The following is a 25187-nucleotide window of genomic DNA, read 5'->3' as shown; positions in this document are numbered from 1 at the left end:
GTGACATAATTCTTCAACCGATACAATTCATAACTACTTAACTTCTCAAATGACACAATATTCTATTCGTACAGAAATTTACTGGCTCCGAGTGTAATTTGCACTCGCCTAGCAAGTGAGACTGTATGAATTTATATGCACGATTTACCAGCCAAGCAGATATGTGCTTCTGTGACTCAGTCGACTAACTGGTGTGCTTTGTGATCTAATGTTTTTCGGTTCAAGTCGCGTTGTTGATGTCGATCTTTTGATTTTTATTCCTTTCGTTTTAAAGCCATGTGATTTTCAATTCACACAATTTTACATGTTCTTAAATATACATGTGTGAAATATGATGCTCCATTTATGTGCATCTGATAAGATGTAAAACCGCAAGAATTTTTCGAACTGTGTACGAACACGAAACTTTTCAATATATCGGTTTTTGGGTATAGCTTGCGAATGCGAATGTAAAGGTTACCAGCTGAGATGCGTTTAGTCACATCCTAGGATAATAGAAAATGGTAGAAAAGTCTTAGTTGTTGTAGAAGATTTGCAAGTTCGAATTCTTTTTTCACAATCCCATCTCAGAGATTTTCCGTCGTCTTTCGATTTTCCATCTGTCATCTTGTCTGTTTTCCAGGATAAAACAACGATATAAAAACAGTGTAGTTAAGAACTACTTTCCGTCATATCGAATTAGGTCTTATGAATCATCTGGAGCCATCGGTCGTAGTGGTCTGGTGTAATTTTTCCAGAATCCGGCAATCTGGCTGCTTCTTCTAGGCCCGAAACTACCGAGTGAGGCCCGTGCAGGTGGAAAGCTTAAATATTGAACGTTTCGAATATGTTTCATAGAAAATTAATCGAAATTGAATTGAATTTATTTCCATATCGTTTGGTGGCTTTATTCAAGTAAAAGCAATAGTATAAAAATCATGGTAAGTATAATTGCACTTCAAAAAGGAATTACTCTAAATGGATCGAACAAATCGACTCATTGCGGTTGTTCAATTTTCGGTTCATTTTGCTCCTTGGCTGGCTGACCGGTTTGCTGTATGGGGACGCTGCGTTCCGGGTTTGGAGCTGGAAGCGATTTCTTCGGTGCCGTCACAGTCAGCACCCCGTCGGACGAGAGAGTCAAAACGACATCATTCGGATCGTGACCAGCTGATTGGAAGAGGTATCAATCGTTGGTGAAAACCATACCACTAAGACTTTTCAAGCGAACGATCTTACTTGGAAGCATGTACCGACGAGTGAATTGACGTGAAACGAATCCGTGTTCGTCCTGCTTTTCCTCGTGCTTGCCCTCCACGATGACACACTTGTCGGATGTTTTAACCGTGATCTCCTCCGGGGTAAATTGCTGCACATCCAGAATGATTTGGAACTTGTCCTTATCCAGATTCAACGTCGATCCGGAGTCCTGTCGGGCAAGAGCCGTATTTCGCCATGGCCGATAGTATCCCGATCGGAGCAGTGGCGAGGTTGGGGTGCGCGTAGACAAAGAGGAAAACAAATCGTCAACGCTGTAATATAGGGCAGTGTTAAGAATGCTACACTTTTCGGTGCGTCGCCATTAAATTGCTCACCGAAGTCCAGTGCCGAAGTGTTGATCCAGCAGGCGCGACGTGCGGATGGGTGTATCGAAATCATCCCACCAGTCACGGAACATCATAGGAACTATCGACATCTGAAATGGACGGGATCACTTAGTCCTAAAGCTTTTCCAAATAACACTGATTCTAGTTTTAAACCTTGTATGGTACACTTTTCAAGAGCAAATTTATTTAACAAAACTTCTTTATTCAAAATAAAATTGCTCGTGTACTCGTGCAAATAATGAACAAGTCGATGAAGAAAAATTCATAAGACTAAAATACAACTGCATAACTATTCCACCTTAAATAAACATCTTCTTGAATATTTCCTTCTAGAAAACTCAACTCATCGCCCACGCATTGTCCAATGGTGACCAGTTATTAGTCACACACCTCACCGGTCTTGTCTAATTTATTCCACCTTTTCAAAAAAATTCCATTCTCAAATTAACTTTAGCTTCCTGATCAGTCCACCAGCTCGGAATTCCATCAACCAAATCACATTAACGTGTCAAAATATAGGTCATAATTTTCCATTTTCTCACCTTGTGTATGCACTAAAAATTTATCTTGGGCTAAGCCGGAAAGCCAAACTATCTACGACACTTACTCAGGCGCGTAAACGCAAAAAAATCGAACAGACTGCAGTCTACCGGTGGACGGTTACCGGCTTTTATAAGACCGGCTCTCAATTTTCTGCGACGGAAAAATGTAGAGGAAAACTCTCATCTCATCTGCTATTTTCGAATGCGTTATTATAGAAAATTTTCTGTGAGAATATTTCGAACACCGTTACTTTCGAACCATGGATCTATTTGCCGGCTTAGTGAACCACTCCTTAGAGGAAAACCGTTGGTCGAAGGTGCGACGCGACGATGATGCATACGACTGCGTCAGACAAAATTGTTTACTTCTGTGTTTCATTGAGTCAGTCAACATGGTTTGATCTAAAATTAGTGTCCCCGCGTTACGACTATATAAAGTGGAAGCAGCTTCCGAGATGAGGTCGTTGCGGTATGACGAGTAGAATGAATAAGGGATTCATAAATAGAATCTCGTGAATAATTTATTACCGCCTCTCAAATATCGGAAAATAAGGAGCTGAGAAAGAAATCGCTACGGAACGTATCGACTGCCTTTGTTCGCATAACAGTCCTACGTATTTTCTTTTGCGTCTTCAGAAAAACATAGACTTGACTAATCGCAGCTGTAATTAAGGCAGTAGAAATTAACGAGATTGTTAAAATATACAATCTTATAAACTTATTTAGACTTCCAAATATAAAAACCACACAATGTAATAGCATGTGCGATCAATAATTTCACAACTAATTTGGATGTAATTAACATCGATTCAATGAATCAAAGTTATAACATCAATCCAATTAATTAAAAGTATTTTTTTTTTCGATATTACCGTAGAGAAGGTTACTAATGCATCGTTCAAAAATTCCTGGAACTAACTAGGACAACAACATTGTCTTGGTTATAGATAATTTTTCTTTTTTATATTAGGCTATTTGTATGATTTCGCTCTTTAAACTCACCAATAACTCAATATTATAATCACTTCCGATGGTACTTTCCTTTTTAAAATAGTCTATGTTAATTATACCCGAGCATCTATAAACTGACGCCGTAATTGTTCCAGTTACCTGTTGCGTTTTCGGAAGGCTTTCCCCGTCTGAATGCGAATATGATTCCGGAGAAAAACGTTCGATCCATTTTTCATCCATTGTTTCATACCAACGCAAGAATTTCTTTTTATTGCTTCTAAACAGTGCCGAACAACTCTCTGGATCGTTGATGCATTGTTGCTTTTGTACTATTGTGAACGACCATTTAGAAAAGACCAATCGCATGGTCAGATTTTCGCGTAAGATCGAAAAAGCATATCCAGTTGATATGCTGACCATCTCAGCACACCTAATCTCACGGGCTTTGATTTTGCGTTCATCCAATACGATTATCAAAACTTGCTTATTTTTTCCCGGATGACCGAATTCCAGAAATCTTTGTTTTTAATGGATCCGAGTGCGAGTAACTCTTCTCAACCCATTGCTGAGTGCTGGGCTAGCGCGGTTTTTCATCTTAGAAAGCAGGTTTTTCCATTTAGTCGTTCCCCCCGGTACGACCAATTACCCACCTGGGCCATGCTAATTCTAATCCAGGACCAAGTTACAAATATGATGTGAATAGCGCATCATTCAATTCTTATGAGATTTAATTTAAGGGTGTAACAATCGAAAATTGGTCAAGCAAAAATGAGTGTAAATGGTTCAAATGTTTCATTAAAAATTTAAATCTGTCCACATTTCAAATCAGCAAATGTCCGTGTGTGTGTGTGTTGTCAGGAATCAGGAATCAGAACAAATTGGCTCAAATGGCACGTTCCCCTTGATATTTGGAGATTTGTGCCTCACAAAACCTTGACCTTGAAAACAGAATATTTTTCTATACTTAGATTCCGCACGGTAATAGCTATCCAACAAGCCTTAGATTGTTAAAATCCGTCCATTTTTAACGGAGATATCGAAATTTTTGTGTAAACGACTTTTCTCCTTATTCCATCAGTAGGAATTTTGAGCGCTGTATGACAAAGCAATGTTTGGGAGCAACGTGGAACACTTTATACTGTTACATACAATTGTTTCTAAGTACCACAAAGAATGTGTACAGCATCCTTTTTCAAAACATTTTGCCTTGGACCGATTTTAGCACGGTTCGTTTTTGGCAACATAATCGTTCGAAAACCAGATGATGGCAGAATTTTCGAGTTGAAGCAATTCCATAATTATATTGATTTAAACTACTTACACCAATAAATGCTGGAAGAACATAACAATCATGTACCATTCGAATCAGTTCGTCGAGATCGGCAAATGCGTGTGACAAATAATTTCACTCAATTTTTTTTTCGGAGATGACTGAACCGTTTTCTACAAACTCAGATTCATACGAAAAGTCGTATGCTCCCAAACAAGGTTCCTGAATTATGTTTGGGTCTTACTTCTGGTTCCGGAACTACAGGATGATATGCGAAACAAAATTGTAACTCATTGTTGGCTGAACCGATCTAAGATTCAAATGAAAGGTTTTAAAATTCTATAAAAAATCTTTCTTTTTAGTCAGACCCGACTTCCGCCTCAGGAGATGCAGGGTGATTGTTATAAAAATGTCTATTTCACATAAAAAAATCATCTTTATCGGGTTTGCAGATTTGGATAGTCGATAACCAAATATACTTATTTCAGTTTTAGCGATATTCAGTTTTCGATTCGGAAGGTATTAAAAAATTTAATTCGGGCTACGAATTCTCAAAGATGTCTAAACTGATCTTCAAACATATGGAATCAAATGTAAACTATACAGCTTCTCAGGTGAATTTAACTGACTTCGGCTACACTGATTTTCGAATCGTTTCTCCAAGCTCAATCGTTTAAAAAAAAAAGCGCAAATCGAATTTCAAAAACAAAAATTCAAATTAAAGGATTTATGGTCCCATAGAAAATGAATGAATTTTATCCTATTCTGGAATTACAGGGTGATGAGTTTTTAAAATTCAAACCGATATAGAAGATTATCATCCCAAAAAAGCTTCAAAGTTGGATTCAAAACTATTGCAATTCATTCGTCATATTAGTTTATGGCTATACGAATGGTTTTTAGGTTATGCTGGTTCCTGAATACTGGCTCTAGAAGTACCGTAGATAAACTCTAAAGTGGAACTTACTTCGACATTTCATGAAATGTTCAATCGATTGTAACACGTTTAAATTTGATCCGATATGCAGTTTCGACATGACACGGTAATGTCGGAATGACTGTAATCTCAAACTGCGTCTTTAAACGATGGTCATTAAGATAATGTCATGAGAACTAAAACACCACAGAATATTCATGCAAAAACACATGCGGATTGATAAAAAAAAGGTATCATCTCACTGCTAGGTGGATTAAGCACGTTTTTATGTAGATTCAGTTTTCGGTATCGGACCATCAGAGCCATCTGCTATTTTTCCATAATCTTATCTCGGGTGCTGAAATGCGTTCCACGGAGCGGTTTCTTGAGTCGACCGAATAGGAAAAAGCCGCAGGGAGCCAAATTAGGTTAATTCGGTGGTTGCTGAATGGTATTCGTTTCGTTTTTAGCCAAATGTTCGCGGATAACGATGGCATTGTTTGCCAAAAAGCTGGTATTTTTCGGTGAATTGCTTCACGCAAACGTCTCATAACACCCAAATAATAATCCTTGTTGACAATGTGGCCTTGCGGAAGGAACTCATAACACACAACAGCCTTGTAATCAATTAAAATTGTGAGCATCGCCTACCGCTTCTCTTATCATCATTCACAGACTCATGGCCACTTCTGAAACGTTCGTGCCACTGATAAAGGACTATTTTCTTCAGAGTATCGTTGCCGAAACACTCTTCCAACATTTGCACCATTCAAACCGGTTTTAACGAAAAGTTCAATATAAACTCGTTGCTTCGAGTTCTAATCCATTTTGAAAATTGTGCAAAATCAAGGACACGCACAATCGCAGTTGTACTCAATACAGCGTAACTTTCTTAAATGGCTAGGTATCAAGCTGAAAAATTGATAGAAAATCAATGACAGATGTGGCAACCTAAAAAAATAAACTCTAACCGGGTGACCTTACGGTTTTGATTCCGGGAACTTTTTGATCAAGGTTGTACTCAAACCGAATTTAGGAATTCAAAAATATAAAATATTGATATCCATTCGCCAAGCGTAGACAAAATGTATCTATAATTCCCTTAAAAGTCATGAGAAATGGTAAAATATTATTCACTTATGTAACAAATGGGCTTAAAAGTCCCTGGCCTAACACATAGATGGCGCTAGTTTTATGCAGTTGCATTTTTTCAGTTAATACTAACCTTTAAAAGACAGGTGTTAAAATTTCATGATATACTTCTTTACTTTGTGAGTTATTGTGCTAAATGTGACACTACTTTTGTTATTTTCAGAACAATGGATCAAAAGCAATTTTGTGTTTTAATTTTACACTGCTTCTTGATAGGAAAAAATACCGTTTTAAACGAAGCAATGGCTTGAAATGTGTTATGGAGACTCCGCTCCATCAGAAACAACAAAAAAATGTTGATTTGCTGACTTCAAACGTACTCGTAGAGACATCGATGATGCAAAACGCAGTGGGCGTCCAAATGAGACGGTAATACCAGAAGACATTTAAAAAATCCACAAAATCGTTTTTAATTATCGAAAAGTGAAGTTGCGTGAGTTAGCTGACATCGTAAAGATATCAAAAGAACGTGTTGGCTTTATATTGCTTAAGTACTTGACTATGAGAAAACGCTGTTCAAAGTGGGTGCCACGTTTGCTCACTGTTGACCAAAAATTAGATTGTTGATTATTGATGACTCTGACCAGTGTTTGGCCATGTTTATACGTAACAAACCGGAATTTTTGCGTCGATATGTGACAATGGATGAAACATAGATTCATCACTGCACTCCGGAATTATAACGATCGTCATCTAAGTGAACAGCAACTGATGAACCTTGTCCAAAGCGTCTATTTTGAGGCAAAAGATAGATCGTTCTACAAAAGTGGTATTGAATGAATGATTGCGTTGCTCTTGATGGAGATTACGTTATTGAATAAAGTTAATTTTTAACCAAAAAATCGTGTTTTCTTTGGTAGGCCCGGGACTTTTCTGCCCATGTGTTACTGATATGATATGCTCCTCACAAATTAGATATTTTTAGTGAACATCTTACAGGCTAGTTGTATTATACATATTGTACATAGTTAACAGATGGATCAATAAGTCCCGAGACTAAAGCAGAGATGGCGCTCGTTGTAAACCAGTAACCACGTCTTTCTAGAGTACTAACCTTTGCTTGAAACGGGTTAAAATTTTAAGTCGATCCGACCAGAAACAGCTGAGTTATCGAGGTTGGAGTAAAGTCGTGTTGTAGTTTGTTTAAAAAATGGAAAAAACGAGTTTCGTGTTTTAATAAAACATTGTTTTGTGATGGGTAAAAACACCGTTCAAGCGAAACAATGGATTGGAAAATGTTATCCGGACTCTTGTCCATCAGAAGCAACGATTTGTCGGTGGTTCGCCGAGTTTAAACGTGGTCGTACCGACACAAATGACGCGGAACGCTCGGGTAGACATGTGGAAGCCGTTACACCGGAAAATGTGAGTGAAGTGACAAAAATTATAATGAAAGATCGTAAAGTGAAGCTCCGTGAGATTGCTGAGATGACACAGATATCATATGAAAGTGTATTTACTATCCTTCATGAAAAATTGAGCAGGAAAAAGGTTTTTTTCCAAGTGGGTGCCGCGATTGCTTTCGATGGAACAAAAACAGCAACGAGTCGATGATTCAGAAAGCAGTTTATCGAAAAAAAAACGTTGGAACCATTGTATCACCCTAAAAGGTTGGTGCAAATTTTTTTTTATTATGTTGATGAATAAAAAAAAATTTGCAAACAAAATGTTGTTTCCATTGTTAGTCTCGGGACTTATTGATCCATGCGTTAGTGTCTGTCTTACTAGCGAACAAAACATGTTGTAAGTCCACTCCATATAGAAAACGATGAAAAGTTTATGAAATTCAATTGAAACTTTTTCAAATTTCGGTTATTTCGGCTAAAGTTTTATAATTTTGAGTTGCCTTTTCAGATTCTTTGTGAAATTTTGCTTCAAACCCTATTTTTCAATTCGAACATCATTTCAAAACATACATTTCAAAAACCAATTACGGCTTGGCAAAGAAAACTTTAAAAATTCAAAGAATACTTAGTTTTGATAAGTTTCATTGCGAAAACTTAAGTGTTGTTGGTTTCTCTAAATTCTGACTAATTTTTGAATATTTGATCAAAAACGCAACGAGCACCCTCCGCTACATTTCACCTTAATGCTTGTTCATAGCAAACATTTAAGAAAACTTCAATTTGAACATGTAGGGGCTTTTGGTTTGTACAAAAAAATGTATATTTCGTTTCGATTTCTTCGCATTTCGCCGTCGCTCAAGTAGAGCTTAAAGTAGTTCAAATTGAACCGCCAACTTCGCCTAAGCAAACGCAATGTTTACACAATTTATTTGACTAGGTGTCATATCCTATCTGAAAACTCGGGGGAAAACGAATGACGACCGGTTACTGGCTATTTTTTTGAAAATGATATCGTGTGAATGACCACCTTTGGCCTTGAGTACAAAATGTGCCCTTTTTTAGACGTTTTTCATCGTTTTGGTCAATATGGTGGCAATTTCACGTCGTATGTTGTCTTTGAGTTAAGCCATGGTTCATGGCTTATCAGCGAATACCTTGGACTTCAAATAGCCCCACAAAAAAGGCCGGTTGGTGTCGAATCGGGTGATCTTGGGGTCAGTCAAAATCACCGTTTTTTCGATATCACTCGTCCGGGGAAAAATGGCCGTAACAAATCGATTGTTAGTCCAGCTGTATGACATGTTGCACCGTCCTGTTGAAACCAGTAGCCATTCAAACCATTTTCACGAACAATGGACATCGCAAAATCATTTATCATGGCTCAAAAACTATCGCTATTAACAGTTTTCGTTGCTCCATCATCGTCTTGGAAAAAATAGAGACCAATCATCAAATCTGCACAAACACTATACCAAACTGTAACTTTTTAGTCGTGTAGAGCAGGGGTTCTCAAAGTGGTCGATATAGACCCTCTGGGGTCGATATCCTTTCTGCGGGGGTCGACGTAAATGGAAACTGACTATGGGGGTCAACGAGGTCTAGAAATCGACCCCCTAGTGTTTGATATAAGTTGTTATTTGAAATATTTACGCTAAAAAGTTATGTTTATTTAACCATCCGCAGAAATTGGTAAGCATTATACATCAATATTGAAAAAAGCAAGAAATTTTCAAAGGAATTTGTTGATGGCGGTCTGAGGCCTAAGTTAATTTTAGTAAAGGGGTCCATAACCCAAAATAGTTTAGGAACCCCTGGTGTAGAGGATGTTCCTCAATTAATTGTGAATTTTCAGTGTCATAGAACCGACAATTTTGCTTATTAACGCATCCATTTAACGTGAAATGTGCCTCATCTGACATGATGATTTTTGGCCAAAAGTTTGCCTCATTCTCGGCAATTTCCATGATCCTTTAGGTGTGTACTGTTCCATGGTAAAATTGTCTTAGAATGACGCTTCAATCCGGTATGTCATTAATCGATCTGACAATTCTGTGAAAAATTATTCAAATGACCCACCCTGTAGATTCACCCATTTTCGAGCATACTGTTTGCATATCTTTTTCCACCACCATACCATAGAGGAAAGTGGGAAATTATGAACCACCCTTTGATTTTGACTGATAACTTACCTGAAATACGTAATTTTCCAAAATTGTAGGAAAAAAGTTCAACTAGAAGCGAAATGGCACGCTTTAGGATTGGCCGAATTCATCAATTCGATTTGTTTTTCAAAATTGCGAGGATTATAAAAATATATAAATTAAATTTTGTCATTTCGAAAAATCGTAGGGAATTTCGAATAACTTAGCTATAATGAACAGCATAGAATAAAAATTGATTTATGTTTTTTCGAAGTCGCAGTTTCCAAGTGGTCATGTTTTGCAACGTAACGTGACAATAATAACCAAAAAAGACCAGTTTGACACTAATCACCTAACCATTTTGTTGTCATTAATTTATTCAGTTTTTGCAATGACTGAGTGGAAACATATATTGGAGAAGCCAAATGAACAGAACAACTTAACAGAAAATATGATTTTTTGGAAAAAAATACGACTCGAACCTGCGTTCTTATGCATTCCGTGCATACCACAACCATTTCGCCAAATCGTCTTTTCTGTTCAGTTTTTCATTTTTTTGGCTTCTCCAATATGTTTCCACTCAGTCATTACAAAAACTTAATTTAGTTATGGCGACTTTACGTAACATCAGCTAAAATTAATAAATCATCAATTTACTGTTATTTTGCAAGCAAACGATTTAGACGCATACAAATACTTTGAGGGGCTTAGAAATACTTTCCCACAAGCTATGTTCAATAAAATATCCGCCCATGAATCAGAGAATCGAATGTCATGCAAAGCATTTTTTCAGAAAGTAAATAGTACTCACACACGAAGATTTGTTTGGTTTTTCGCAAAAGTGTTGAAAAATCAATGTAGTTTTTCAAACACTTTTGGAGCCTCAAAAATCTTATTGGATCTTCTGTTTAAGATGAAGCTGAAATAATACAACGACAGAAGTTACGTATAGATCGATGTCGGATAGTGACAGATAAGACTAGTGGCTCGAAAATTCCTTCTTTCCCCTACACACACAGACATTTTACGATCTCGACGAACTGTATGTCCAAAGAATCTAAAAATTTTACAATGGAATGTTAATATGGTTTCCGAAGCGGAAGTAGCACAACCGTTGTTATAACTGAGCTCATAGATAATATTCTAGAAATAATGGACTCCAAAAGATATGTGGGTGCTATATTTTTAGACTTAAAAAAGGCCTTCGACACTCTTAATCATGAAATATTGCTCCGTAAAGTGGACAAGTATGGAATTAGAGGGATTGCCAAAAACATAATCCGAAGCTATTTAGAAAACAGAATCCAATATGTTTCAATCGATGGAGAAACAAGTTCTTCAAAACAAGTAAGCATTGGCGTACCACAGGGAAGTAATATCGGGCCCTTACTGTTCTTGCTATATGTTAACGATATATGCAAGATTAATCTCTCTGGTATTCCAAGGTTATTTGCGGATGATACGGCCTTGTTTATCCGAATGCCAATAACAAACATGAATAACGACTTGCTGATTTTAAAAGAATACTTCTCTAAAAATCTGCTCTCTTTGAATCTACGAAAAACTAAATATGTCATGTTCCGATTACCTAGGAAAGTTCTTCCCACTCTTCCCAACTTAATTATTGAAGGAAATGTTATAGAAAGCGTAGAAATTTTTAAATATTTGAGAATCCATCTGGATTCTACGTTGGCTTGGGAACATCATATAAAAGAAATCGAAAAAAAAAATCTCATCATTATGTGGAATATTAAAACGTTTAAGTCATTTTCTACCACGGAAGACACTTATTCTGTTCTATCTTGCTCATATTCATCCTCGCTTGAGTTACTTCATTGTTGTCTGGGGTAGAGCCTGCAAGTAAAGATTGAAGAGATTGCAAATATTGCAAAATCGTTGTATCAGAATAATATTCGATCTATCCTTTCTATTTCCTACAGTTCAGCTTTATACAGATCTTCCTCATAAAATCTTACCCATCTGCGATGAACAAGCATTAGTCTTAATCCACAACATAATACATAATCCGGAGACTTTTCACAATATAGCAATAAATACAACACCTCGAATTCTCAACACACGGCAAGTTAATCATCTTTCGCAATCCCGTGCGTTTTCAAATTTTGGTCAGAAACGAATTACATTCATTGGTCCAGCAATATATAACAAACTACCCAGAGAAATACAGAACATTACACATCGTCACTCATTCAAATCCAGCATCAAAAACTACTTAAGAACTCGTATACGCCAATTACTTATCTAAGTTACTAATTATGTATTTGTGTCTTTTATTCCTACGTGTTATATGTAAACCGTCTGCAAACAGCTAAATGTAATTATTAATTCAACGCGTTAGAGTCACCTAAATTGTAACTATTCTTGTTAATATATGTGCTTCTTTAAAAGGACAAATAATCCACTAGAAGCACACTTTTCGTTTTTGTCATATTTAGTAGAGCTCTCTATTCATTAACACTCAAACGCTCGGGTAGGGTTTTTCATCGAATTTATTTTTTCAAAAAATCATAACTCTTGATACCATTGACCAATTTTCATGCGTCCAGTGTCAAAAAAAAACAGATTTTCTTCTAGTCCATGCTGACTCATACGGAACCGCAGCGGTCCAAAAACACCGGAGTTATTCCAGATCGCGTTGGGGTATGTCTGTTCTGCCGTTAGAAGTTTTTGATACATAAAATTTTATATAAGTATGGGATTCATACGGAAATTGTATAAAATGTGAAGGACTTACTAGAGCTCATAAAATGCAATGTCCAATTCCGGTAAATCCGGATTGTGGTCCCATAGAATTGTGCTTGAAATTTGACATGGCATTTCATCTCAGGACTTTTCAAGTTGTTAAAAGACTTTCAAAACTAATTTGGGAACTCCAGTTTAGTTGATCTGCATATTTTCGAGATTTTGATGTAAATTCAAAGTGCTTTCCACTTAGAACTGTTTGATCAACTACTTTTTGCCACCTTCATAACATACTTCTAACGACTGAACAGACATACCCCGACGCGATCTGGAATAACTCCGGTGTTTTTGGATCGCTGCGGTTTTGTATGGCTAAGCATGGAATAGAAAAAAATCTGTTTTTTTTTTACGCTGGACGCATCGAAATTGATCAACGGTATCAAGAGTTATGATTTTTTGAAAAAATAAATTCGTTGAAAATCCCTACCCGAGCGTTTGAGTGTTAATGTTACTTCAAGAAATTTAATATTTTCAGCCATTTTAGATATAGTATAGTAGTAATTCAATATTTGTTTTATAATTGTTGTTGCCAATGGCTGAAAATGGTGCCCATTATCAGGGGGCTCAAATACGAGCATTTTTGGTGTGGGGGAGAGTGGAGGGTTAATAAAAAAAAAATAAAAAAAAACTGAACGAGAGAACAATTAATTTATGTTTATTTTGTAATTGATATTCGAGTTATCGTGACTGGTTTCCCTTTCATCCATTAGCTTGAACCAATACGAATGTTTACATGAACTTTACTTGAAGGCCGCTCTCTTATTCAATTTGGAAAAAATATTTTGTTACTTCAAAATATAAACTGACGGTGGTGAGAACTGAGCTTCGGTAGAAAGAGAAACGAATAAAGGACGGGATGAGGCTCATTCAATGCGAATGCGAAGGGTGTGTGTTAGAATGTGAAGTTTACTGCAGTGGAGTACACATCCACACGTTAACCTTATGTGAAAAAACACGTAGATTCCAAAAATGGCTTTGTCATCGGAGTTTACGTGATCTTCTTAACAACCAGCGGATCATGATTGAACATGAAATGAACCATATGTCAGAATTATTGCAGTTGTCACATATATTTTATGTGTCACGCACTTACTTGAATTCAGTTTATCATGTTCATTTTGTGCTCGCAATATGGCGTCAGTTGAAAAACCTAGAGCAAACAACATAGGCCAAATCCCTTTTGACCCTTCTAAGATATTTATCACAGTGATTTTAGGGTAAATAAAATACGAAACTGGAACACAAAAACTGCTCCAAAAATACGAAACTGAAACACAATTCAATTTTGTTTTTTCTACAGTGGTGTTCAAAAGGCAAAACCTCTAGATTGTGTTCCAGCACATCAATCACATCTTGAACTACTAATTCCAGCTGAATGCATTCCTTAAAAGGAACAATGTTTGCTTCAGTTTAGCTGCTTCGGAGAAAGGATTTAGAACAATGCATTATGTATTTTTGATATTTTTCACCAGATTTTAAAAGTAAAATGTTCAGAATATCTGCGTGGGAACAAAATTTATCGCAATGTTATGTCCAACAGACTATCTAATCTATTAGTATTTAGTACCAATATACATTATTAAGATTCAATATAGAACTTTATAGTAACAATTACATGAAAATAATGTGACTATTAAGTAAAATTCTGGTAAAAAGTAAGTTCAGATGAAATAAATTTTACAGCACAATTTAAATGAACTTTATATAAATTTCACAAAAGTATTCTATAGAATCTACGAAAAAAGTTACGTAGATATTACGTGATACAAATGTGGACTAAGAGTTCATGAGTTCATTCTGTGCTATCTATACTTCTCATGAGTATTACAAGAAAAGTTCTATGGATAAAAATCACATACGTTTTCACGTAGCATTGAAGTGAGGACTTTTCTGAGTGTAGAATGAAGTTTTACAGTACTGCACTGAAATGAAAATCTTATTTATATTCATTAGATTTGTCATATGAATCATATGCAGAATATAATTCATAGAAATTATATGGAAACTTATAATCTTTATTTAATGCGTACGTCAAATCTAAATGGACGTTATCATAATGAAAGTTATAAAAATATCCCATATTATTTATATGGAAATCCGATGAAAGTCGTGAATAGTTGTGTCCTCGATATTCATCAACTGCTCCAGACCATTTTTTTCAGGAAGTTTCGCATCTCAATGTAATTTTAAATCGCTGACAAGACAGCTCATCCAACTTCGTTCAAGGATCTGCGTTAACGGACCATGAAATATATATCCGGTACATTTCATTACTCTATCTGTCTAGTAAGATTCATTATTTTATTTTCAGTCTCGGGATCTCACTTCTCTTTCGCAAATATCATGAGGTGCTCCCTTACCGAATGGAATACTAGTATAGCTTGAATCCTCAAAAAAAAGTAGTAGTTGGCAATTATCGGCTATTCGTATGACCTCCATTGAAAGTTATATATATATATATATATATATATATATATATATATATATATATATATATATATATATATATATATATATATATATATATATATATATATATATATATATATATATATATATATATATATAACTAGTCATATGGTATATATAACCTATATAAATAAATTCGAAGTGAATATAATATGCGCTTCATAAATTGTTCCAATGTATGTTGTGCGAATATCTAGTAATGGTTATAAGACGCGCCGATAAATTTGACTCAGACTGGAAATTTCATTCGTTATATGGAAATCCTGTAAAAATAACGTTAAGAAGAGTTTTATGTTTCATAAGATTATCTCATATATTTGACATGATGTTGAACACATCTTGTAACTATGATTGGAAATGCTAATAGTGCAAAATCATTAGAATATCATATAATGTGAAAAAGAAAATTTAGCTCAGTGTGGTTAAAAATTTCATACCATCATTTAAAGAGGGCGAAACAAACAACACGTAAAAAAATTTATAAACTGGCCCAAAAACTACTCCATTCGAAAGTCATTATTAGTATACAGCCGATATTAGAATCATTACACTACAAGGTGGATTAATATAGGTTCTTTCATAAATCCACTATTCCTTTCCTGCATTAGATGGGCATAGCATCACAATTATTCTATGATTGGAATGAAAGTGAAATAAGCAACTCTGTTCAACATTATAACAACACTTTTCCTGTCGACGAGAGACGAATCTGTAATGGCATCTTTATAAATAAATGAAAACGATGCTCAGGAAAATACTGAAACGAAGATCATCCATAAATTATCTTATATCTCTATTGCTTTTAAGCTGATGTAGAACATCATCGTTATCTGTTTTCAAATTCCAAACTTTATTCAATTAGTCACAATTAATCGAGAAAATAGTTCACCGGCAAGTTTTAAGTAATCAAATAACACCCACGCGTCCAGTAATCCGGAATGAAAACCACTTGAAGCAGCATTTCCGAAATGACGAGACGACTTTTATTATTCAACACTGTAAACCCCTTGCTAGCAGTAATTAGTTCCAAAAACAATCATTGCCACCAGATGCTAGGTTTGACTGACCACTCATACTTGAAGCTCACGAAAATTCTAGTCAAATATTATACAATGTGAGTAAACAAGCTAAGGAAGTGTATACCAACGGAAGATGCGGCATACCAAGAAAGACGCGCATGCCCATCATCCGGTTCTCGAACACCAAATCATCAAACTTTTTCAATAGCCTATATAAAAGCGACGTTCGACAGTGACTCTGTAACAGTAACTAAACGCACGGACAACGGAACGCAATCGGTTCTCGAATAAGAAAGTATTTTCGGAATTCCAGCAGTACGAAATATTTGAAATAACACAAAAAAAATGTCCATGGTTCCAATGTCCTTCCCCGGCTGGTGGGACGGCAGCTGGTGGAACGGATTCGATCAGCGCAGTGAAATTTTCAACGAACGCATCTTCTACCCGCCAATGCTTCCGCCGATGCCGATGCGGCCACTGTTATTTCCCCGACCGTGGACCAACCTCGGCCCGATGCCATTCAAAACTGGACTAACGATTGCGAATAAGGACGACCTTCAGATCAGTCTCGATGTGCAGCTGTTTAGTCCCAGTGAGATCACCGTTCAAACCGTGGATAACACCGTCATCGTGGAAGCCAAACACAAGGAAAAACCGGATGAGCATGGCTTCGTTTCACGGCATTTCATGCGACGTTATGTGCTACCGAGTGAGTGACTGACTTTTCCTGTGTTTGTCGTTCCGAAATCCCGAAATTTAGCTGTTATCATTATTAAAGGTGGCCACGATCCGAAGGATGTCGTCTCGAGCCTGTCCTTTGACGGAGTGCTGACCATAACGGCACCCAGGAAGGCACCTCCCCCACCGAATCCCGCGAAAGTGAGAACGATACCAATTACGCAAACGGGCGAAAATTCAAAATGATGCTGCGGTGGTAATCGAGTTTACGAGTTTAGTTTCGCGATGGGGAAGAAAACAAGAACAAAAGAACTGCAATCAACCATGACTTTCGTGATACATAATGCTTTAAAGTGTTGGTTACTGTTGAACACTCTGAGAAAATTGTTTTTTCATTTCCAGAATATATTTTCGTTTAATCACTTGTTCCACCGAAGTGTGAGTAAATAGAAACTGAACTGTGTTCTTGTTTTTACTCTACTAGTTATGAATGAATCAATTACCATACGCAAAAAAGGTTTGAATAAACAAAAACACTTCATTCGTTTCGTAGAGTATCTCAAATGTTTCGTTTTGTTCAAACTTTAGGGTAACAGAGGTATTTTGGCCCACCTTAGGATTGATTTTATTTTGGCCAACTTTATAAAAATATCCATCAAATATTGTAATATCTTTAAAAACTTCTTCCGCAATAGGTAATTTAAAGTGATTAGCTTCAAATTGATGCAAAATGAGTTACTTAACATCGATAAAATCCGATGAAATCGATAAAGTTTGTTAGGTGGGCCAAAATATATGAAGTGGCCAAAATACCTCTGTTACCCTACTAGCCGAGAAATGATTTTATCAAATCTGTTGAACATGCATTTGGCAATTATTCCAGATGCTGCGAGTCCATTATCTTTTTCCTCTCAAACGTTAAATGATTGTACTAACCTGTGTGAATTTCATATTTGCTATACGTTGGAAAACAAGGAGCTCACTACTGCCACCTACTCGATTGTTCGCTTTCAAAACGTTCCACTACGTCCCGGAACGATAACAAAGTTCTTCTGTCTGCTAAAGAAATATTCCAACCACAACAATTGGAAGATCCCCTTATTCTTTTTCTTTCTATCCAAGCAGTTACTCTTGCTCATGAAGTTTTAAGACGTATTTTGTTTCATACAACGAGTTATTTACGGATGAGATGATAAATGCTAATCGGAGAATAATGCAAAGAATATTACAAACGATCTCTATAAATTAAAACCAATTTAAAATCATATCAAAACACTTTACCGACAGCACGGAAAGCCGGAATACTTGACCTATTTTAAGAATTTTTAATATTTTTATTTTTCACCTTTATTGCCTTTCTCATATAGAAAGGCTATGCAATTACTGTGAAAACCGACTTTTTAACCGAGGCCCGCCTCTGAATTTCTTTTGGATCTGACTTCCGGTTCCGGAGTTACATGACAATATGTGAAAATTAGAGAAAAATTGTGCATTCAATTTTCTCTGAAACAGCTCAACGGATTTTCACGAACTAATATTTAAATGAAAGATATTATAGCACAGACTAACAGACATGACAGTATGAGTAAATTTTTATAAAAATAATTTTTCGTTATGCACTAGTTCCACCTATATTGTACTGCGCGAACTATTTACTATCTGTACACCCCTTGTGTTACGTAAAAGTTTTTTTACTAGTTGGTTTCCCCTCGTTTGTCAACACCGATCAGCTGCTTGCAGGGTTGCCTGATTTCATCGAAATATTTGAAAATGAATCGTCACAATAAATTTTTGGATTACGTTGATAATATATTTAACTTTTTTAGCGATCTTGGAAGGTAAACATTTATTTTACTCAACGTTGTTCATCTAGACTATTTTTGATTGTGTTGGTAATTTTCACCCGAAATTAAGTGACGGCAGACCAGAAGCAAGTAAATATTGTAACAAAACGGGTTCGATTTTGTATTGCGTTGTAGGATGAGAAGTAGGCACAATTCTGTATATAGTTTTGGCAATATGTAATTAATCTGTATCCTGCATGAAATTCGCATGGAGGTATACAAATCAATACATTACAGGTAATTCTGTATGAATGGCAACTCGGTTGGTAAATGAAAAAAATAAACACAGTCTAGATGACAGGCAGAATGTTTTTGATAGGGTAACGTGGTGCCATCATGACACATGTGAGTACTGTCCCAAATAAAGGAATATTCGAAATGACCGTTTATATGGTTAAAGAATCTAATTTGAGTGTCCTGTCTGTTAGTCTGTGATTATAGTTTCCTAAATTTATATAGAACATTATAATACAACATTTTATCCAGATCCGACTTCCGGTTCCGGAACTAAAAGCGTGGTAAGTGGAATGTTACGAATTTCATTAGTATTTTTTCACAAACGATGGTCAAAAACAGGTACCAATCCCATAAAACTGTCTGATAAATTCTTCTAGTTTGCAGAGCTTGTTAGTTTATGGGCATAAAAGCTTAATTCCTACTGGTCCCCCTTTTCCTGTTCCAGATGCACCGAAAGTGGTGCTGAAAATCATAAAAATAGAACTCACTTCGATTTCTCTTCTCTTCGATACTTAAGCCGATTTTCACATGTCTTGATTAGAATTAAAGCTCATATTATCTTTAAAGCTACTGTAAAATTTCATCAGGATCCGATTTCCGGTTCCGCAGTAACAGGGCGATGAGTGACAAAGTTTTCAGAACGCCATATAGAATTACGATATGTACCACACCGAAAGAAGAAGAAAACACAAAACAAACGATGCGTGCTTTGTTCTATTTCGTACACACTATGAAGAAATCGTAACGGTTACAGATGCCTGTTAATGGTGTGTGAAATTGGTAAAATACGGTGCTGCAGTTGATAAAAATTATAGCTATATCAGATCAGTACGGCCGAAAGAATAAACGAATGTCAATGAATTCAAATTGGTAGTGCAGTAATACCGTTCCAGTTGTGTAGTGATGTCAATAATAATAATAATAATAATAATAATAATAATAATAATAATAATAATAATAATAATAATAATAATAATAATAATAATAATAATAATAATAATAATAATAATAATAATAATAATAATAATAATAATAATAATAATAATAATAATAATAATAATAATAATAATAATAATAATAATAATAATAATAATAATAATAATAATACTAATAATAATAATAATAATAATAATAATAATAATAATAATAATAACCCTCCTATATGTTTTATGCTGTTTAGCTTGACTTACATATGCAGAAGTAACAGAAACGCAGTAAGGTTCGAAAGTAAGGTTAACTTCGTTTGTTAGATTTTGTTTAATTGGTTTATTCAAAGCATGAGATAGTAAGTCTAGGTTCAAAACTGTTCCAATTTGTAGGTCATATTTGTTACTGCAAACGAACCAAATTTGCCTATTCCGGTCATCCGAATCCGGTTTCGGAAGAATTGGAAATGGTGATTAAAAACTGCAAAAAGGATCTCACTCACTTTTCTTCAAGATGGAAAAATCGATTTTCACAAACTTATAGATTCAATAGAAAAGTCTTACAGTTTCATACGGAATTTCTTAATTTGTTATGGATACAACTTCCGGTTCCGGAACTACAGACTAAACAGGATTTGTAGAGTTTGTTAGATTGAGTCCGACCAAACTTTCCTTTTTGTATTCAATGAACAGTTATTTTTGCGAATTCCACAGTAATATTTATGAAGGTGACAAGCGATTATAAATACACTCTCCTACTCAATGCTTGATCGGAGAAATAGGTATAAAACGAGAAGACTAGTGTTTGATGGACAGAGAAGATGTTTGGATAGAAGGTATCGGTCGGGTGACGGCCAGGATGTAGACCATGTTCGATGTACGCGCTATTGTGTCTGACTGGCGTTTTAGAGTGACTAAAACAAGATTCAGAGTGGCGAAATGGTAGCGCGTATGCACGGAATGCATAAGAAAACAGGTTCGAGTCCTGTCTCTGAGCGTATCTTTTTCCAAAAATTCATCTTTTCTGTTAGTTTTTTCATGCATTTGGCTTCTCCAATATATGTTTCCGCTCAGTCATTGCAAAAACTGAATATTTATGATGTTATGAGCAATATGAGAAAGGCATCATTTCATCACTAGGTGGATTAAAACAGGTTTTTCAATCAGATCTGAATTCCGGTTCAGGAGATACAGAGTGATTAGTGTAAAAATTTTACCTAAATTTATCGGGTTTATCGGGTTCACAGATTTTGAGAGTCGACTACCAAATAAACTTTTTTCAGTTTAACCGGTATTCGGTTTCCGATCCCGGAAGCTACTCAAAAATTGTATGTGGAACGCTCTACGATTTCTCTAAGATGACCACTGATTTTCAAAATTTCGAATCTAATGAAATGGTTAACAATCCATAGGCCAATTTAACTGACTTCGGCTACATAGATTTCCGAATTCCGTTTTCGAAAGTATCGGGATTAGAAAAGTTAAAAGAAGCGCAAAACGAATTTAATAAACAAAAATTCAAATTAAAATAAATTAATGGTACCATACAAAATTAGTGAATTTTATCCGATTCCGACTTCCAATTCTGAAATTAACGGGTGGCAACTAAAATTTTGGAATTTTTTCGAGGCCTGTATGCTCAACAACAAACGAGGTCAGAGAGAACTAAGAGTGTGTATGTGTTAGCTCTCTTTCTACTCTTTCTGCTAGTATTTTCTGTTTTGTTCATGCTTGCTCAGTTTTGCTCAAAATGCCGTCGAAATAAGAAGTATTTCACGAGCGCATTGTACAGTTCTACGAACTGCACAGAAATCTCGGCAAATAGTATACGGTACAACATTTTAAAAGCAAAAATGTTGCGGCTTCGACAGTTTACAATATCCTAAGATGCCCAACAACTGCTCGTAAGGAAGGTAGTGGAAGACCAGCCAAAATAATGGACGCAAAAGGACTTCGTTCTCTTTCTCGTGCCTTCAACAACAAGGATTCACTGAGTCAAAGAGATGCCGCAAAAAAGTTCAACTGTTCTCAACAGTACATCTGCAAAACATTGAAAAGACTCGGAATAAAGTACCGAAAGAAGACACGAGCCCCGGGATATACTGACGCACAGATTTCAACGCTGAATTCCCAATGCCGCTGGTTGATTAAAAAATTTTCCGGAAAAAGTTTTGTTTTGGCCTGATAAAGCGTCATCGCATTGCGCCAAAAACACAATCGTTCCTGAAAACCCATTCGATCCCATTTGTACCCAAAAACCACAACCCGAACCCCCCCTAATCGAAGATTTCTTCGGGGTTTTGAGCTCCTTGGTGTACAAAAATAACTGGAAAGCCACGAATTGCTAACAGTTGATTGGTAGAATCAAGAGATGCATTCGCAAAGTTGACATGAAGACCGTACAACGCTCCTGTTCCGACATCAAAAGGAAGCTTCGTCGAACATCCGATTACGGACCGTTTTCAAATGTTCACTAATTTTTTTTCAACAATGAACAAGTAGGGTAACAGAGGTATTTTGGCCACTTCATATATTTTGGCCCACCTAACAAACTTTATGGATGGATTATAAGTAACTCATGTTGCATCAATTTGAAGCTAATCACATGAAATTACCTGTTGTTGAAGGGTTTTTCAAAAATATTACAACATTTGGTGGACATTTTTACAAAGTGGGCCAAAATAAAATCAATTCTAAAGTGGGCCAAAATACCTCTGTTACCCTATGTTTGTCTTTTTTTGACAGCTTGAGAAAGTAATTCCAAAAATTTAGTTGCCACCCGTTACAGGGTGATGAGTTTTTAAAATACAAACCGTCATAACCAATCTTCAAAGTTGCGCTCAAAACTATTTCAATTCATTCATCATACTAATTCATGGAAATACGAACTATTTTTGTTTATGCTGGTCTTCGAATACCATTTCTGGACAAAAACTTTAAAGAGGAACTCACTTCTACATCTCATGGAATGCTTAATCGAATGTCACGCGTTTAGATTGAAAGGAATAATTTTAAAGTTTCATACAATTTTTATCTTTGCTTCGTCTTCAGTTCCAAAATTTCAATTACAATTTATTTAAAACGACGCTCCTGTTTATGTTTACCACTGTTTACTTCAAATAAATATTGATACTTGACCTAATTAACTTTAGTCGACTACATTTAAAATTTAAAATTAATTTTATACAGACGAAAATATAAAATCTGTCATTAAAGAATAAACTTTATATTTAATTTTACAAGAATCACGTTTTTTTGTGGTTTCGACCCAAACGAAATTATCATCGAGTGTAATTGTGTACCACTGCGCACTATTACGAACAAAACACGATTATTTTGTTACTTTCATGCTCGTAAGCAACATCATAATTGTAATCGTTCATTTGAGGATATTGAAAAACAAGGTTTTATGTTTCCGTAGACGTGTTTATGATCTTGATAAAAGTAATATATTATTTGAATTACTTCAAAAACTTTGGCGCGCACTAATCGCCACCTTTCCTCTATAAATCTAACCTTAAAATTGCCATTCTTAATTTTGCAGTTAGTCGAGTTTATAAGTATCTTTAATGGGCAAACATTTAAAAAAACTACATTCTGTTAGCATTTACCTCAAGGCTTAAGTTGTATCTTACCGGATAACACTTGTATGCTAAAAAAACTGAAACTGACCCAGGGTAAATAATTTCATCAAACAAACACTTTGCACGAAACTGTGTTGGGTTCGCACTTAGCAACGGGGGTTTGAGCAAACCCGATATAAAATCCAGGTTCGAAATATTCAGTTCAACAACGTCGAAACTAGGTTCGAAACTAGCTTCAAACAAACGGTTTGACAGCAGTTAGGGTGGAAACTGAGTTAGGTTTGGCATCAAGCGAAAACGACATAAGTTGTTCCTCATTTGTGATTGGAAGTCTAATGAATACAAATAAATAAAAAAAATAATAATGGGCAATATGTATACTGTATTAATCTCATAACTGTGAAACAACATTTGAAATCCTTTGTATCTTTTGGATTGTCTATCAATTTATTTGAAACGTAACCTGCTTCCTTACTAGACCTCAAGCCCACCGCATCGACAGTACGAATATTATTTTAACACCATCTGTTGGAGAAAAGCAAGTTCTAGAAAGGAAAACTCCCATTTATAGCACGGTTACCGTTGCGTTCTACAAATTGATTTCATATTACTGATCTTCTCCTAAGTTTTAAATCGAAAGTAATCAATTTATTCTACAGAAATAAGTTCTCGCATAAACACGTTTCATACACATAAAGCACTTTATTTTCGTTTCCATAACACTTGTTGAACTTATCACATTGAATATCATTGTAGGCATATTAGCCTTTGCTTTGAAATTAAAATAGATTCAACAATATAACAACTACATTTGATTAGGCGTTCGTTTAGTTCATTCCAAGGCACGGAGAATTAGATTATATTCCACTCATATTAAATTTAAAATTGCATCAATCTGTCGAAATATTCATACGTTACTCAGATGACATGAAACATAGGAAATCATGGAGGATTTCAATTCAATTTTGTTGCATGGTTGCAACGATGACTTTGAACTACATAATTTGGAATCGCAGCATTCGCGACCTATTACTAGTCTTCATCTTTTAGGTTCTCTTCTGCTGCTTCTTGAGTATTGTTAACGGTTTCATTTGTTAGTATTATAGGAACCGTTCGTTCATTCTGAGATGAAGGTTTTTCTTTCTTAGCCGAAACCACCGTTAGAACTCCATCCTTAGAAAGGGATGACATAACATCCACTGGGTCGTGACCATCTAATGAAATTAATTTCAAATAAATATATTCGATCCAAAACATCGAACCGCGCGAAGTATTAGCACCTACCTGGCAAAACGTACTTGCGCACAAAGCGCCTGGAAACATAGCCGTGTTCATCCTGTCGCTCCTCGTGGTTCCCCTCAATAACAACCGTATCGTTCACCGTCTTGACGCTGATCTCATCCGGTGCAAAATGTTGCACATCCATACTGATCTGAAAACGTTTATCATTGGAAACTACTACGGCACCGGCACGATCTGGATAACAGTGTCGTGAATACCACGGTCGTCGGTAATAACCACAGCCATTTCCATGGTAACGCGCTCCTGGACAGGTTGTTACCGCGTGCAATAAATCATCCGCCAACAAACCGGGGACAAATCGATGATCCATTAGTCGGGAACCGTGCAACGGAGAATTCCAAGCGTCCTCCCACCAGTCGCAGTAACGAATCGGAACGAGGGACATAATCGGACTTCGCGGTTCAGGTAGACTGTTGTAGCAGGACGAGCAAAACCGGTGACTTACACTTCACACTGTATCG

The 25187-nt window shown here is 36.0% G+C and overlaps 2 protein-coding genes across 2 annotated transcripts; one reads left to right on the top strand and one right to left on the bottom strand.

Moving 5' to 3' along the window:
- Positions 1-856: 856 nt before the first annotated feature.
- LOC131434254 (uncharacterized) lies at positions 857-25187 on the bottom strand. Its single transcript, XM_058600912.1, has 6 exons — positions 24709-25187; positions 24458-24638; positions 1740-1752; positions 1575-1675; positions 1219-1511; positions 857-1149 (listed from the first exon to the last, which is right to left on the bottom strand). The coding sequence occupies exons 1-6, from the start codon at positions 25109-25111 to the stop codon at positions 977-979; spliced, it is 1164 nt and encodes a 387-aa protein (XP_058456895.1). The 5' UTR covers positions 25112-25187; the 3' UTR covers positions 857-976.
- LOC131435663 (protein lethal(2)essential for life-like) lies at positions 16395-17379 on the top strand. The gene is made up of 2 exons (XM_058603787.1): positions 16395-16864; positions 16934-17379. The coding sequence occupies exons 1-2, from the start codon at positions 16501-16503 to the stop codon at positions 17077-17079; spliced, it is 510 nt and encodes a 169-aa protein (XP_058459770.1). The 5' UTR covers positions 16395-16500; the 3' UTR covers positions 17080-17379.

The sequence above is a fragment of the Malaya genurostris genome, chromosome 3 (assembly GCF_030247185.1).
Source record: "Malaya genurostris strain Urasoe2022 chromosome 3, Malgen_1.1, whole genome shotgun sequence".
Taxonomy (NCBI): domain Eukaryota; kingdom Metazoa; phylum Arthropoda; class Insecta; order Diptera; family Culicidae; genus Malaya; species Malaya genurostris.
The sequence above is the reverse complement of the archived record's forward strand: the minus strand, read 5'-3'. Positions and strand labels throughout refer to the sequence as shown.